The sequence below is a fragment of the Stegodyphus dumicola genome, chromosome 1 (genome assembly GCF_044657685.1).
Source record: "Stegodyphus dumicola isolate Sdum_Otavi_A_Nest chromosome 1, ASM4465768v1".
Classification (NCBI taxonomy): Eukaryota; Metazoa; Arthropoda; class Arachnida; order Araneae; family Eresidae; genus Stegodyphus; species Stegodyphus dumicola.
In genome coordinates, this window is record NC_140768.1 from 235,487,977 (window position 1) to 235,506,473 (window position 18,497).

General features: G+C 33.3%; 1 protein-coding gene across 2 annotated transcripts in view; it reads left to right on the forward strand.

The window, feature by feature from the left end:
• Positions 1-18,497, forward strand: part of LOC118185419 (membrane metallo-endopeptidase-like 1) — a 101,339-nt gene that overhangs the window by 21,877 nt on the left and 60,965 nt on the right. Inside the window, exons 3-7 of one of the 2 annotated variants that reach the window (XM_035355257.2) lie at positions 2,356-2,406; positions 6,132-6,179; positions 11,053-11,124; positions 16,121-16,282; positions 17,625-17,708. In XM_035355257.2, the coding sequence (XP_035211148.1) occupies positions 2,356-2,406; positions 6,132-6,179; positions 11,053-11,124; positions 16,121-16,282; positions 17,625-17,708 (417 nt within the window). The remainder of the gene's footprint in view (positions 1-2,355; positions 2,407-6,131; positions 6,180-11,052; positions 11,125-16,120; positions 16,283-17,624; positions 17,709-18,497) is intronic. The other variant, XM_035355267.2, reaches the window with a different exon arrangement.

Below are 18,497 nucleotides of genomic sequence, written 5' to 3' on the forward strand. Positions count from 1 at the left end.
AATGCCAAAACAGAATTAATAGACTTTCTGGGCAAATTGCCCCTTTGGCCTAATAATAATAATAATAATTGTGATAGTATATGTTTGCATAATTAGAAATAAGAAAATTTATTTTAAAAACTATTTAAAGTACTTCCATCGTAACTTCATGTTCCATAATAATTCTGTACAAATTTTTAATTTACTATTATTTCTGGAATAGCTACAGTTGCCACTACGCAATCGATATATTAGTTTCATTTTCTGTTACGACTGGAATGCAATGTAATACGAGAAAGTTTAGACTTACCTTTTAGAGTTATTTTGCTATTGATAATAATAATAATAATAATAATAATAATAATAAAAAAAATTAATTGTTTAGTCTCGAAGAAATAAAATTAAAGTTTTCAATCCGAATAATTCTGAGGGTAATTGGTATTACTATTTCAGAAATGATGATATTTGTTAGTACCAGCGATGTCGAAAACTGAATTCCTAATACCGGTAATAATGATAGTGAATAGATAGTAGCATAAAAATTATTAAAGTAATCATAATGTGAAAAGTACTTAACTAGTATTTTTTTATTAAAATAGAAATTAAGTTACAAAACTGCAGTAATAACTACGGCTCACAGGAAATATGTACAATCAACTATTTATTTTTCAGTTAGTAGCCGAGTGGATTAGTCCACTGAATACTAGTAGTTCGATTTCGGCTCAAACCCTGCCAAAACGGCAAACTATGTGATTCTTTTGAATTTTTGGCCATGTTACAAACATTAATGAGAGTCAATTGTTCTTAGAAAATCCTCCTCGAATGCTCTTTCTTTAAGCAGAATGCAATTGCCAGCTTTTCATTAAACAGTTAACCAAGACAAGTTGACAGCTTTTGTAATCATTAACCAATTAAAACGATTTAATATTAAATGCGACACAAAAAATCAGCATTTTCGGTTTTATATAAATTTTCAACTCGTTATTATTTCTTAATATTCATGTTAATGAAAAACATTGATATGAGCATCAAAAATCATTGCAGTGGGTTGCAAATAATAGCATTTCAAAGCAAATAAATTTGGAAATTTAAACTGCGTTATCTGCAACAAATTTAACATTGCAAGAAGTAGGAGAAATAACTAAAGCCTTGAAATCAAAATTTCCTACTTTACATTAATCTGCAGTCTTTAAAGAATGACTACACTGTCTTCAAATCCCACTGAGTTGAGTTGAGGAATAGGTTGGCCTCATAGGTGCTTCTTCGTTTTCCTCATGTGTAACGTAAATATCAGTTTGTCTCCTTAGCAAGTCCTCCACGGAGGCATTCTACGATTTTTTTAACCAGAAAACGTTCTATGCTTTGCGGTATTGAATTTATAAGGAATTTCTTCCGCCTTCTTAGCGATTCTTCGTGGTGTAGTGGTCTGCACGCTCAGCGCGTAATTGAGAAATCTGCCGTTTGATTCCCGGCGAAGGGGTTGCTAATTTTTCATCTCTCTAGTTTTCAAAAATACCTAATGTCACTATAGTGGCACCCAAACTAAAAGGGCCCAAACTAAAAGATGATTCTCCTCACCCAGGATTTGGCAATTGGGTCCTCTAAAAACCCCAGTTGCCCTTTAAAAGGGGGAGTATATAAGGTATTTCTCCCGCCTTCTTAGCGAGCCTTCGTGGTGTAGTGGTCTGCACGCTCAACACGTAATTGAGAGGTCCGCGGTTCGTTTCCTAGCAAAGGCGTTGGTAATTTTTCATCTCTCTTAATTTCAAAAAATACCTAATGTCTCTACAAATTAAACAAACAAGTACAACTGAGAGTTTTTTTTTTTTTTTTTCGAAGAGAGAAAGTATTCTTGAGAAATCGCAAAATTTAGTTCAAAATATAGCAAAATAATTTGAAGAGAACCAAAAAAGATCGATAAATCAAATTGTCAAGCATTAATTGATAAAAGAACTAATGTTCTGGAAGAATACTTTTTCACTGGAGAAAGGAAATAAGTAATGCATAAATAAAAAGATTTGAATAAAGCATTAGGAAAAAAAAATGCTTTGGAATAAACGTTTCTGGCGACAGCTTATTATTTGAAATGAGAAATATCATCTCCTACGTTTAAACTCATTCTTCTTTCAAAATGTCATATGTAAACAAGCTGGGGATTGAACGTTATGTTTTTGCACTTTAAGAAGAGAAATATTCTCTTTCCATAATTCAAAAGCGTTTTGAAATGCATGGTATTAAAACTTGTAAGTCTATAATAAAAACATTATTAATCAAAAACGAAAATACTTTCAGAATAATGTAGAATATTAATTCTACATTTCATGACATTGTTCCTTTTTTATACAAATAATCTAAATACTTAAAATTTCTTTTCAGTGCGGAAAAAGACAGGAAAGAAGATAGATGGGACAGATCTTTCTCTAACACGTGAGTATTCATTCCCATGAAATGTTTTCCGATTATGCCAATGTCGCCTATAACATGACTGGAACGTCTGTAATCTGCATGTGAATTGAAGGGGAAAATTTTACGTTTAAATATTTATAGTTCACAAATCATTAAAGTCATACTATTTTCTATCATCGTGAGTCCAGAAACAAAATTTACTTCAAACCCTGGTGATATTTTATTAATAACTTTAGAATAAAACTGTCATGAAGATGACAGTTTTTGGAAGTTTGATATTAAACAAACTAAATAATGCAGTTCTAAAATTAGCAGACATAAGATGCAAATTAAATACTGACACAAGTTTTGTAGGAATGCATTCCAGCTTTATAAAAACATTCTTTCTGCTGCTGTGTACTTGCAGAATAACATCTCTTACCTGAAATTATTTTCCCTCCAGTTTCCGCAGTTCTTTCTTTTGTCTAACCACGTTTCTAGACAAGAGTAGTGCATAAACAACGCTTTTACGACCGAAAAAATCCAGAAGTTACTTTCATTACGCACACGTACTGTCTCTTTCAGGATGTTAAAAATATTTCTAGCTAACAAGACTTGCGTTTTCGAGGTTGTCGATAGTTTTCAGACCAATTTCAGTCTGATCAATGTCGATTTTTGCTGTTTCTGACTTGGAGGCTAATTTCGCTATTTTCATAAAGGATTTCAAAGATATTAAATTTCAGCTTGTTGGAGTTTTATATTCTTTCTGTGGTAACTTCACCGTGTTATTCCTTTATGTAATAAACTGCTATTAGGTTATTGGAATTTTTTTTATAGATTTCTTCTTGTAAACTAATTGTATCCCTACCGCTGGTGTTTATAATAATGGACGAAGGCAGCTCAAGATTTGTATGCCTCTGCTTTAATTCACACCATGTGTATATATTCTAGCTGTTTTAAACAGTTTTGTCTTTTGTAGATCTGAATAGCAAGTATATAATTAATTTAAATATCTTTCATTTTGATAAACAGCTTTATTTCCCCACTCGAAATTTTTCTAATTGAAGTTTTCTTTTGATGGGCATCATCTGGAATTTCTTTTTGGTGTCCCTTAACATCTTTTGTGACTTCCTTGCTAGCCTTGTACTGCTTTCCCAACAGAAATTGTTGAACCATAAATCAGACAAATACATTTGTTCTTAATATTAATGAAAAAATATTTCTCTTCCCATTCATTGTCGAAATTATTGTAGGTACGTTTTTTTCTTTTTTTTCCCAGCTCGTATGATGACATGGTTCGGGTATTAATATTTATTAAAACTAATGATTAACATATATAGAAAAAGCGAATATTTTTTATACGTAACTTCGAAATTTCGCTCTGTGTTTGCTGGTTCGTTTTATGCAGACTACGGAAGGGGCTGACATTGTTGCTGAAAAATAACTAGACTTTCCGCGACAAAGGTATTTATAACGATCAACAAAGCAAAGGATCATCGAGAGCTTTGCCATAGCCAAACAAAACCAAATCTTCGTATTTTCTATTAAAAAACTTCAATAGCGTAGAAAGGAAGCCATAGAAAGTAAAGCTATTGAAATCTCTTTCTAATTTCTTTAAATACTCTGTCCAGTGTAAAAACAGTTATCTCCCCAATTCAGTTTTGTATTAAAATCGGCATCTTGTGATTCTTCCCCTGACCAATGACGGGGTGGATAGGATAGCTGATTACTGGTAGTTCGTTTCAAAGTCAAATCCCATACAATAGGCTGACTGCCTATATGATTAGCGCAGGGTATGTATCATTCCATTCACGTATACAGTGTCTTGAATACGAGTCAATGCCCCTATCGTAATGTGAATATGAGCCAATTCCCATTTTTAGATTCTTCACGGAGAACTTTAGTCCTCCACAAAGACGTCTTGCTCCATATAGAGGTAACTTGTTTGTTATTTGTTGTAACTTGTCTTACTTGTTGTTATCAGGCTTAATAAAATATTCCATTGAAATTAAACGGACTGATTGTTCCTATATTCAGCAGATTTATAATTTACCTAAGTTTGGCTGCTCTTGTAACCTATCCTAAATATTTCATATGAGGAATCATCATATGAATTGATATTTTTTCTCCTTTTCGTATAGATTTTTGTAAAATATTTTAAACTTCTAAATGTAAGGCGAGAAAAACATCCTATTATAATTTTCTTCTGAACTGCAAGGAAATTTGCTATAATCCACTAAATGTTTCGCCTGAAGCGGACCACTCCTTCTGCTACCCTCTAGCTGCTACCCACTAAATTATTTCATTTAAAAGTGATAATATCTTACCGTTCATAACTTCTCAGTGAAATTTTATAGTACTTAGGTACGACATACTAATGCTCCATTATATATAGTTTTTACTATATTATGCGTTGTTTCACAACTGTGCTATAAGATTTAAAATTAAATTACATCTAAAAGCTTTCATATTTTATATTAAGCCCAAAGAGGCGTTGTTTTCACTTACACACGCATACATGTTTTGAGAGCATTTGGGCTAACGCCCCTTTGCGCTAAAAATATTTTAAAATAGCATATCTATAGAATTTCGGATAGACAGGCTCGCGCGCTGGAGATAAAAATATTTTATTCCGTACAATGTTACCAGTGCTCGACTTGAAATCGTTGAGGTTTTTAATCAGAAATTCGTTAAAATTTTACAGAAAATGAAATAGACAATAAAACAAATTCGAAATTCAAAATTGTGGCTTTCAAGTCCCATATTCGGTTGGAGGACTACGTTTGAATTAACGCTTTTAGTGATTCGACGCACTTCTGGGCTCTGTTTCGACGCACTGTTTCTAGACTTATAGCATTTCTGGACTGCCCCTTTGGGATAATAACATTGAAAATAGTTAATACAAAACATTTAAAAACAGAGAACATTAAAATATTTAAAATAAAAAATAAAGTTATTTTCCCAAATGTTTTTAAAATATAAATTTTTCTCTAATTGTAGGAGAATTTTAAAACATTTCAGGTCTTCCCGCTAAAAGATGCACATATTTTTCAATTTTTCTTCTGCATATACTAAAAGTTCTCGTTTTTTTCTTCAATATGAAGGATATTAGTTCAGTGATCATTTAACTTTTCCTTCAGATGTCGGTAGAACAAACAATATTACATAAAATAAATTTTATAATAATCTTCAAAGAAGTAGCGTATATGGCTTAATATGTATCTGATACTTACAGCAACTCGTATTAAAAGGAAATTGTTGCTGTATGAAAAGGTGCATTGTATTCTAAGATGACATAGATGTAGTTTGCCTGAATCAAATATAGATAACTTTCAAAATGTGAAGGTTAAAATAATACCTTATGAAGCCTTTAAACAGATGTATAATTTTAACCAAAAATACTCGTATCTGAATATTTAAAAAATATGTAGCTACATAGTTATATAAATAAATATACTAAGGATAGATATTATTTATCATTCTTATAAAAACAATGTATAAATTTAGCTGTATTTAAAACCACTTAAACTTGTAGAACAAGCGAAATTGATTAGGTAAATCAATGCTTCAGTTTTAAATTACTCAATAAATTACTCGAGTGCATTTTTTGTTATTAAATTCAGTTTCACATTTAACCATTAAAATATTTTGCTGAATGAAAAGAGGTAATTTATTATAATTTTTATTAGCTTCTTTTAAAAATTTCGGAAATATAAAAAAAATATATATATTAAAAAAGTGTTTAGATTCATATTTTACCCCTTCAGGTAGCTCAGAATGGTCTGGATGCACAGGAAGAGATTGCCGATTTAAAAGTAAGAATATATCATTTTCTTCAAGACGTGTGAATATAATTATGATTTTCCAATAACTAAAATTTAAGCAACTAGATCTTAAAATTGTTTCTCTTGACTTTTTTGAAGCCAAACTTAATAGTTTAAGTTAGAAAGTTCCAGTAGTTTCGCTTATGTGTATATAATCTTTGTTTACGAATTCTCACAAAAAAGCATTTATAACTACTAAGAACTTTTACTTTTAACAACTAAGAAAATATTATTATAATTTTCTTCTGAATTCATTCTTTAACATTTAGACTTAATACCTTTTCTCACTATTTATAGGGTAAACAGTTGTTTGAAATTCAAACAGCCATTATTTTGGTTTGCATTATGTGCTTCGATTAAAAATGGTGTTGGTTTTTTCCCTCTTTTTCTGGCTGTTTTAAAGCATTTGAAGTGAAGTTGCGTCTTACTTGTTGTTATCAGGCTTAATAAAATATTCCATTGAAATTAAACGGACTGATTGTTCCTATATTCAGCAGATTTATAATTTACCTAAGTTTGGTTGCTCTTGTAACCTATCCTAAATATTTCATATGAGGAATCATCATATGAATTGATATTTTTTCTCCTTTTCGTATCGATTTTTGTAAAATATTTTAAACTTCTAAATGTAAGGCGAGAAAAACATCCTATGTTAACATTTATCCATCATATCTCATTGTATCAATTATTTCAAATTTTCTTTTCTTGTCATAGTGATGGCATCAACCTAAAATAGAAGGGATGAAATAGAATTAATAATAATATTAAGTGCATTATATATTTCATCAGTAGTCAAACAGTTATGAAGAAAAAATGATTTTATCAAAGATATGACAAGCACTTCCCATAAAACACATTATTCGTAAAAAAAAGTGATTGCAGTTTTTATGGCGTCAAAGTATCATTTTAAAGAGGCGTAAAGTAAAGTAAAACACGCCTACAAGGCTAAAGGCGTGCTTGAGCTGATGTAAGAAACGTTAGGGTTGAAATCTGACGCAATAAGCCAGTCTTATAGTCAATGAACAATCAAATTTCAGTTAAGTGCCTAATTTTATATATCAGTAACAATAATGAATGGAACACAAAACATTTGCACCAACGTTAAGGACTACATCACCTAGGAGGGTGCAGATACAATGGTAAGGAGAAGAATAACAATGAGTGGTCTTATTCATCAATAAAGATCTCGTCTGCTAACAGGTATGGAAATGAAATGGTTCAATCTTGCGTAAGGCATCTGAGAAGAGTTCATGTGAATCTGTATTTTTTCTATGTATTATAACTCGCTTTTACTTCGAAAAAATGTAATAGATTATCTCTGTGTGGTCAGTCAATTTTTTAAAAATTTCACTCCTGTAGAGAATTGATGGGGCACCACTAGAAGAGCTGGTGCACTATGAAATTCTACAGCTAGAGATATCAGTGCTTTTAAGACCGTATTGGTGTAATGAATGAGCTTTCTCCTCCGAACAAAAATCTTCTGCCTCTAAACTCTAAATTCACTACATAATTGAGAGTATAGAATCGCATTCTGATATGCGATCACATTTCCTATTAATTACAAGGGTATTCATCTTTTTCGAGGTACTGTAATCTGTCACAAGTAATTATACTGCAGTTTGGGGTTAAGACTGTACGCATTATCCCAAATAGATTCCTCCAGTTTTTATCAATATATTTCTAAAAATTAGTAGTTTTGTGCTTTTTTTTGGGAAACGATGTTGACAACTGCAGTTGTGAACAACAGCCTCCCTTCTTTAACAAAACTATTGCTGATTGACATGATAAAATCTATAAAAATCTTTAAAATGTATATATAAAAGGAATCTTTTATCTCCTTAATAAGCTGGATTCAGGAAATATCATTCCACTGTCCAAAAAGTATCTTATGTTACTCAAGTCATTAAGGATTTTTTAAACGATCGTTTTTCTATCGTGGAAACATTTATAGAATTTGAATCAGCTTATGATAAAGAATGGAGACTACGTACTATTCAGAAATTACAGAAATTGGGAATAAATGGCCAGCGTTTTTCTGCTGTTAGATATGGCTGTGAAATTTCTAGATTTAAACAGACTGAAACTGGCTTCCCACAAGAAACAGTCATCAGCCAATTCTTTTTAGTATTTTTATTAACGATTTACCAAACACTCCGGCACCGTGGGTGGATTCTTCCATTTTTGCTGACAATTTGGTTTTCTGGAGTAGTGCTTCTAAAAAGAAGCAGGATGGTTTAAAAGTGACTCTTAATAGCGCTTTGGAAGAGCTGGAATATTGGTGCCTAAATAATAGTATGAGAATAAATCAGGATAACAGCACGTGCTAGTTCTTCACTCTGAACAGACAGCCTTTTACCGCGAAGTCCCAATCACATATGCTTCCGCTACGAGGAACTAGACGTCGAAAGGGACAATTCTCAGAATTCGCACATTTCCAAGAAACTCACGTAGCTAGGTTACCATTTTCACTTACTACAAAGAACAATAATCGATAATCGCTCCGATTGGGATCGCGTTATCCTTCAGAAGCAGAACTTTTGTCTGATTGGTTGATATATACCCGGAACAGAGCTGCAGCCGAAATATTTTCGGAGAGTTTTAGTCCGCGTAGCCCGTACATCATTTCCGTACCTAAGTCGGGACTTCACTTCCAGCGGAGCTGTTTTTTTTTTTTTTAGGAATCCTCCCGTTTAAAGCAGTGCTACCAGAATCTCGTTTCTCAGAAAATCCCGTCTAGCAGGGACCGTCGCTAGACGGTCAGTTGGCTCAAGCTCAAGGTGGCTGGCTCAAGGTGGGTTGTGACAGAGAGACATTGATAACTATTTACAAATTATACCTTCACCAATTATTGGTTAGTGTAGCTAGATCCTCATCACGGCTCCGGAGAATGTAGTCCAGAACCTCAATGTCTTCCAGAACCAAGCGTTACGCATAATTATTGGGGCAGTGAGATCTACTCCTATTCTTGCAATGCAGCTTTTAACTGATTTGGAATCTGTTCATGATTTTATGAAGAGAAAAGAGATGGAATTGAGCCGAGATTACCTAATTTTACCTCCTCCACACTTTTTTGAATTTGAATATAAATCTTTATCGCACTGAAAGAGTTGTTAAAAATGAAATGAGGGATTCACAATTAAGATCTATTGCAATGGAAACTATTAGGGTTCGCTATTCTCAAACTGATGCTGGTTGCAAGTCGACACTGACGACTCTATGTTAGAGGGAGCACGCGGTGCTGCAGCAGGTATCCATAGCGAGCTTTCTAGTTTCTACCCACCAATGGGCATTCTTACTACTGTCTTTGATGGCAAAATCGAAGTCAATTTTGTGGCTATTCAAAAACTGTCGATTCGTAGCCACTCTTTTGTAAAGGCTGTCATATTGTCAGATTCAAGCTCTTCTAAATAATCAAATTAGTTCCCAAAGAAATCTTAGACTATAGGCATTTGCTTAAGGCAATGGCACGCAAAATTTCTTTCTAATGAATTCCAGCCAACTGTGGAATTATAAGCAATGAAAAAGCTGATGCATGGCTAAGAAAGGAACTTTGATAATGCAACGCATTAATCGACCCTTTCTTTTCATACGACTAAATTATTTGCTAACATGATTCTTAAGAAAATTTGTAAGCAGGATATGACTCAACGTGCTATGAATAAGAGATGGAAGATTCTGGAAAAAGAGACAACTTTCATTCCAGTTTTCCAAGAAAGACAACAGTAGCTTTATTTAGACGTATGACCGGACATGGCTGTTTGCGAGACCGAAATTGGAGTGGTGGATTCCCCAAACTGTGTTTTGTGTGATAGAACAAAAATAGCGAGCATGTGTGGCTAATTCAAAGGTAATGAAATTGACTTAACCAAGTAAATGTAAGTTAGCCCAACGGTTACCACGGATAAAGAAACGCGCAAGTTGGCTCTGATCTAAAGTTGGTATGACAAGCCTTAATGGCGAGAATAACGCAACGTCGCAGAAAACATCTCTCGAGAGAATCAAGGTAGCAATGTCGTCTTCAGCAGCTGGAACACGCTCTGATTCTACCCTCTAAAACTTTCCTTTAAATACTGTCTCCTTTCTAGCTCATTTGAATAGACTCGAGGTATAAATTTACCTTTCGGCAGGAAAATGGGAAATGAGAAGGAGAGAAAAGTGAATTCACATAAAATAACTGGTTAATAAACTAAGCGAAACTTTATAACCATTTTAACAGCAATTTACTACTTGAATATATAATACAAGGAATCGACATATTATAATATAAGAGATAAAGAACATTTGAAAAAGCTCCTGAATGATTACTGTGGTCACGACTACAAAGTCTTGATAACTGGTGGCCATTATCTGGTAATAATTAGACTTTTCCCTCTGGAGTTAATAAGGTCCCTTCTAATTGGGAAGGTTTAATGATCTCTAAAGCTATCCCGTTGCTGTCCTTCTTCATTTCTTCCCACTTCTTAAGATAAAATTAATCCTCTCTTCCAATTTAGTTGTGTCAAATGTCAAACAAGCAATCTTAGTGCGGGAACTGAATCATCATTATGCCAGCAGAGAAGGAAGCCTGCACTCTGCAAGTAAATTCATCTGTCTAAAATAGTTCGTACTGTTGCATCAATAAAATAACAATAAATGTCAAATGCGTTGACGATAAATGTAGAATAAAAATTTTGGATTTAACAAATTATTCAGTTAGTGTACTAGTCAATATTGTCATTTTAAAATATTTTCTGTGGGTACTAAAATTATATTTAATTTTTTGTGATAAACACTATACGATTTTTAGCAGACGAATATTGGCAATTTTAAGCTTTTATTGATACCATTACTGATATTTAATCCAATACTTTGTTCCTCTATTCAGGGCCATCTTATTCTGGAGATTCTTCTGCATTACGAAGAAAAATTTGTTCTCTGGAAGACTGTGTTCTTGCAGGTAATGAAAAAATATTGTATCTAAAGTTTTTAATTTTATTTTTGTTCAAAAGACGAATTTCTCCAATTTTAAATGTAAATGTGATATAGTTTTAGAAACCTAACTAGAAATATTTCTGTAGTTTCCAATGAATGAGTTATTTAAAGTTTTACATCAAGTTTTCTACGAAAGCGTTCTAAAAGAATGATGAAATTACAAGCAGTTTTCAACTCTGTAAGTGCAACAGAGAGATTTTATCCATCGTTTCGTCACAAACTGCTCTACTGTGACATCAACTGTTTTCATAATGTCATTTTCTTTTAGTGTACGAAGGTAAAACTTTTGATACTTATAACAATTTACGTACAAACGATATAAAAAAGATAATTCTTTAAAATCTTCATTCTCGTTCAGTTTGGTCACCGGCGTTGCCAACGATATGAAAGTCGGAGTATATCCCTACCAGCAACCTGCTTTATTGAAAATTCGAATGGAGCGCTCTGTTCTATATAAAAAAGATCTCTAGAGTAGTTCCAAAATGATAAATTTCAGACGATTTTTAAAAGTGAATTTTTTCATTTTAGAAATTAAATCATAGTTATATGGGTGTTAAGTTATGTAATATGGTGGTAGTTTAGTAGAACACTTCCCAGCCATAACATGCTACAGATTGGGTTACTTGCGTCTGAACATTCTACGATAATATTATGAGAAGATTTTGTAAAGTGTCATAGCTTCTTTCATGAGCTGCACTCAGTTTACATAGGAAAAATAAATACTAATAATGACCGTTGATGGTCTATCTTTGACTTTAGTGGAAATTCGTAATGATGCCCCCTTTTTCAATTGGTATTGTAGTTTTAGCTTGCACGATCTGAATGTTTTATTTAATCTACTGTTATGCCGAAAGGAAACTGTGCACTCCTGTGCGGTCCAGTGTTTCAACAGCATGGCCACTTTTGCATTTTTAATAACTTCACTGGTTCTGCTTCGATAACATTGTGGCTACACATCTATGGGCCAGTAACTCACGAGAGATTATATTCTTTTCATAACGGCGCATTTTCGTAAAGTTAGTAAACTCCATGTACGGTAAGGCAGGTTAGGCATCCAACTATAACATGTGGCATACGCAAGAAGCAGACGTTCGTAACGCAGACATGCAATCTTGCGACTATTAGCGTTCCACAACCCATGCATTCATGAGAAGGAAAGTTTTATAAACATTCGTAAACAAGTTCCCCCTGATACATTTTAAGGCTTACGTAAAAATTATAGGAATTATCTGAGTTACAGATGCTCCGATTCATAGCGTTTTGTTTTTACAAATTAATTCCCATTTGTTAGTTCATAATTTAATAATTAAACTGATAATGTGCGATCTTCGGAGCTTGTAACAAGTCCGCATTGTACAAACAGTTTGTTTTGCAGCATCTTTATACTAGTGCTTCATAGAGCCATTAGAGTATTTTGAAGCAGGAGACACGAAAAGTATGCAATAATCTCACCGGAACTCGAACCTGGAACTCTCGAATATGCAGCGAGTGTGCTACCGTTACACCACGAAGACATGCTGGGAGGGGAGAGAAAATATTTTATAACCTCTTACTTTAAAACAGGCAATTCAAAATCTTTCCAACTGTCTTTCATTTACGATTTAATGCATATCATCATCATTGCACGGAAATTATTTCCTCCAGCTTATTTGAGAGTATAGTATATTTATTGAGTCTTCGATTTGCAGAATAGTAAAAAACTTCAAATAAACATTTCTCTAAAGTTTGTAGGTACCAGAACACAAGTTACAGTGACAAGCAGAAATTCAACATGTTTAGAGCTTCAGAAGTTGAGACGTTGATCAGAAGAACAGCTGATTAAATTTTGATTCGGTGCTAGTACTATTTAAGAATTTACCTTTTCAAGGATCGCGTCAGTTGCACTACTTGGCTTTTTATGTATCTCACAGGCAAAGGCCCACAAGCTAAAATATCTTCACAATGTGAAATACTATCTACTATAAACTTATATCTGGAAGCCTGGTTACGTTGTCTAAAATGCCTTGGATAAGTTTGAATTAGAAAAGAAGAATAATCTCGCAAAATTTAAAACAAACATACTTAAGTTAATTGATTGGTTAAACTGTAAAATCTCTGAAAATTAACTAATTTCATACTCATTATTTTAATACTCTAATTTAAACACTTTCATGCCTTTTGCTTCACTTCACATACATTCGCTCAGACCAGAAGCTTATATATGTTTAAGCACGCGCAAATAGAATCTAAAAGCTAACAGCGGGGTGAACTTGTTGAAATAAATGTCGATTTCTAGAACCTATATGTTTGAGAAGATTTTGGTACCATATTTCCTCGGATCTTTTATTTAGAAATATTCTCGCAATTTTCTCCTTCCTCCTCCTGCGTTTAGAGAAAAAACTCTTCTAAATTTTAAAATGAATTAATTCACGTAGTGATTGTTTTCGTTTTACTATCAAAGATACCCCCCGCAAACTACTTAATAAAGTCATGCCGAACTTTTCCTTTATAATTGTTGAAATTTAATGCCAGTATAATACAAGAACCCGCCCATCACAGCGAAGCAAATACGAACTGACGTTTAGACTACGATTTCGCCTAGTCATTAATTATGAATGATTTAGCAGAGATTATGAAGAGTCATTAATTATGAAGAGTAGCAGAGACAACAATAAGATCAAGCGAGATTCAAGATACAGGGAAGTATAAATGAATATATATTACTAAATATTGTAATGCTAATATTACAATGTGTTCTTGTTGGAATGTAGGTTTCTTTTAAAGAAATAATTACCTATAGTTTATTCCGCGAGTACTTTTTATTTGTTATGTTTTATCGCAACCGCGTTCTTCGGAAATTAAACTATTTACATGATTTTTCCCTCTCCAAGACGATAAAATTAGTGAAAAACAGCTTATGTGTATACCGCATGACTTCCTTGTACGGAATTTTAAATTATACGCATTTTTTTCTGCATTTCATTTAAACTTATTGAATTGAATCAAATCTACTTCGTCGATAGCGCATAAACCACAACAGAATAAATGCATACTTTAAAATTCACAATATTTATTTACCATAGCGACAGTCTGGCGCTAGGTTCACTTAACAGAGTTGCATCTAATTTATTTTTTAACTCAGAATGCACAAAATTAATTATATCATCTGAAGAATTATCTAATCGTTGCCGCATGTTTTATTCAAATACTATAATACATCTAAAACGATGTATAAAAGAAATTAAACAAATAAAAAAGAAACCGTTTTTCACAGACGATTCAGCGCCACTTACCGCAACGCGCAAGCGCTACTTGTAAACATTCTCCTCTGCCCGAGACGGACAGGAAAAATGTTTGCTGCTAATACGAAACACTTATTTCCTCGAATTCCATTAGAGATACATTTCTCATTCAATAAATAAAGTTCTCACTTCGCGGCAAGGCAAAAACGCATAAAAACTCAAACTATCTTCATTAAAAATTGAAAGGTATAGAAAAACATAAAACACCAAATACAGTTAAAATAATTTAAAAAAATTTTTACTGTTAAAATTAGAGTTCCTGCACAAAAACAAGGAATTCGGCCAGCAGGCAAAAAGGCAGATTTTTCGGTGCACAAAGCTAAAAGACTCCTTTTGGCCCCACTCGGCAAAAAGACACTGAAGGTGCAGAAAAACTAATTCGCTGTTCTGCTAAATTTCAAATGTAAACAAATATGGCTGCTATGGTAAGCAAAATTAGGCTAAGCCGCCATTAAACATTTTTTAAATTGTTGATAATACTACAACTATAGCATGCAGATTAACTAAAAAACCTTAATCGGAAGATAAGAAGAACATAACTGAATCCTTTTTAAAGCGAAAAATGCGCAATTTACCAACATATAAGAATAAAAAAAACTGAGCTCGCGCAGCCAAGTAACAGGATGGGTATATATATATATATATATATATATATATATATACACTTTTGGTGCTGCCTATTGCAACCAAAACGGGAGGTGCATAACTACATGCTGTAGCAGTCCTATATACAAAATTTCAAAGTTCTGAGGCTACTCGTTTTTGAGTTATGTACGTACGCCACGAAAAATAAATTCTTTTGAATCCATTTTAAATCAGTTTTCTAATTCGCTTGGGGGAAAAGAGTTATTTATTCTGTCCTTACGTACAGATGTCACCCAAAAAACATCGTGAAATTGCATTCAATAGCTGTCAACATCGTTGAAGTGGATTCGAGAGCGGTCAAAATTGGATGTTTTCGTTGAAATATGTTACCCAGAATCTTTCGTGATTTCAATACTCCTTTTGCTTCGTACAAGGAAGTAAAAAAGGGAAAAATACGTGAGGAAATGCTGTAATTTTCAGACACCTCCGGTTGAATGGGAAGATATATTCCCGTTACTGCTCGAGATTGGTACGCGTCTTTCTCTAAAACGATTATTCAGGAATTTCTGTTAAACAATTACCTAGTCGCTTGTTTTAGATGATTCAGTTTTTCAAATTGCAGATTTCCAGAATGTTACAAGTTATAACTGATACGAAATCGACTTTTATAGTTTTCAAATTTTTGATTTAAGCGCAAATCACAAAGAGCGGATAATATAAAATTGTCAAATTTTAAATCTTTGATTATCTTAAGTTTGATTGAACTGAGGGCGATAACTCGCTGAGTAACTCATAACTAAATGCCGTTAGGTAAATTTTTTAGTAATAAAGTTAGAATGAAAAGAGGTGACAGTAACAGAGCTGCAAGTATTAAAAGAAATCAGCTTTCATTTTTAAAGATCTTTTAAGCTCCTGAATGGAAGAAATTTGAAAAATGTCTAAACTTAATTTCTTATATTTCCGTTTGAATGTTAGTATTCGTCTCCAATTTCAAAATCTGGAATAAACGAGTTCATCGAGTTCTTCCTGTTTTAGTTAGTATCAACATTTACACAAAATGTTTTTTTTTTCCTTGCAATTCTTTTTTCCCTCCAGCATCCAAAATTTTAAAGTGGTTAGATAGAAATGTGGATCCCTGTGATGACTTTTACAGCTATGCTTGTGGAAATTTTATCCAGTCGTATACAGTTCCAGAAGGTTGGGTATCTTACAAAAGTTTTGATGTTGTCAGTGAGGATGTGGATCTTACAATAAAAGGTAAGTGCGTATGCATATTAATGATATAAATCTGTAAAAATAATGGAAATTCATGCATAACTTTTGACAAAAATGCAGAAATTGGGTTAATTACGAAACCCGGACTTTTTTCCCAGGGGGTGGGGGAGGGAGCATTATTTACAGTAAAATAAATAATACACTTCAGTGGGAAATCTTGTCGTCTAATTTTCTCTCAGAGAGCTATTAGTGTTTGCCATTGAAATTTTGGACTATGATTTCCCATGAACTTTTTGGGGGGGGGGTGAGGGTACTTTTGTATCGAATTTTTATGCTATTGTGTCCTACCAGCGGCCGAGCTGTAAAGTCGCTGAACACTAGTAGTTCGGTCCGAGGTTCGAATCCCACGAATAATTGTACATATACAATGGGCTGGATGCATGCGCGTTTTCGTGGTTTCCCAGTTTCCATTAGAAAGTCTTCCATGAAGGCATCCCTTCCTTTAAGCAGATAGTTCTCGAGGCTTTGCCGTAATCACACAAACCAACCAACCTTATGCTAGTGTAAAAGTTGGACTTTAATTAATTTTAATTAAATTTCAAACTATTTATAAAGTATATTTATAAGCTATTAATTTTTCAATGGAGGTATTACGATTGTTATTGTGATAACAATTTAACAAATATGAATTTTTTTGATACAATAATAATTATTAACATAAAATATGAGATATTCATAAAATGTATATTTTCTTTACTTGCAGCAATTAATCTGGTTTTGTTGTTTTCTTCTAGAACTTATCTTACTTAAAAACTTTCTTAATACCCCAGGAATCAGGACTTTGTCAACTTCTTTGAACCTAATTTTGTATTTTTGCATATACGTGTATGTATAAATATATGTATGCACATTAAACACATTAACGGACTCTCCGCCTTAGCTGAAGCTCACTGTTAACCAGGGTTAAGGATAGGGGCTAGGTCGTTTCTTTGAACCCTTGTCGGCGCGATCCTCGTAGAGGAAGTTAACAGGAAGTAGTCTGACGTCGCTATGTTGCATAGCTTTGTCGGTTTGAAACTGTAGTTTCATTCTGTTGCGAAGCGATATTCTAGCAATGTGGACATCCCAAATTAATTTTAATCACGTATATTTGTTTTCTAACCTCTTACAACGTGTCACAGTAACAGGATAAAACTGTTCAGGGCCTATGTGGACACCCTTTATTATTGTTCATAAGTATTGCATTATTATTAATTGTACATATACAGTGCATTATTACTAACCGTACCTGTGCACTACATTATTATATATTTATAATAATCAAATAATATACATTGTTTTTACAATATTCTTTAAGTTACATATATAAAGTTTCTTTTCCCAGGTATCTTGGAGAAGCCAACATATGTCAATGAAAGCAATTCACTAACAAGAGCTAAAGCTGTATACGAGACATGTATGGATCTCGGTAAGTGCAAATTAAAATTAAGATATGGCGACAGTTTGCAAATGAATACCTTGTAAATAATATTAAAGCATTTCTAAAAGTATTTGTTTTATTAACTAACTGCTGTGGATAAGGAACGTTTTGAAATACGCTGTATCAACCCCTGATCGGATTGCCTTTAATTAAGTTCTTAATTAATGTTCTCCCCCGCAATATGCGTTGATTTTTAATAATGCAGATGGAAAAATGAGTTAAGGCTTTTGATAATGTACTTTACACACATACAGGGTGTTCGGGATAAATTTGACAGTTTCGTAAGGAAAAAGAAAATCCGCTTGCATGAATAGTAGCGAAGGTCTTCATTGAGTGCAAACTTCATAGTAGAGGCTGAATATTCATTTCACGTGACAAAGCCCGAATTCCAATGCCAGGTTTCTTCAACACCTGTTCCTGCAGATTTACGAGGAGTTCTGCTGTACGAACGCAATCAGATCGTCTGCTAGGGATCTTTCTTCTTGCTACATCCTTGTATTCACCATTGCAAGTCTCTAGTTCATGCCTGATTGTTTTTACTGTGTTCAGGGAGCATTGGGCAGCAGTCATAATATCCTTATTTTGATGGCCGGTGCGAATCATCATGATGCAAGCTATTCTCTTCCATTATTCAGGTGGGTTCCAGTCATCCATCGTTTCTGACATCTTGTATATGAATGAAGAAGGGTCCAAACTTTTAAATGACGAGTAGTGTGTGTCAATACCTACAACCTACGGAAAAATATAATCAATTATAAATATGTCGAATTTATACCA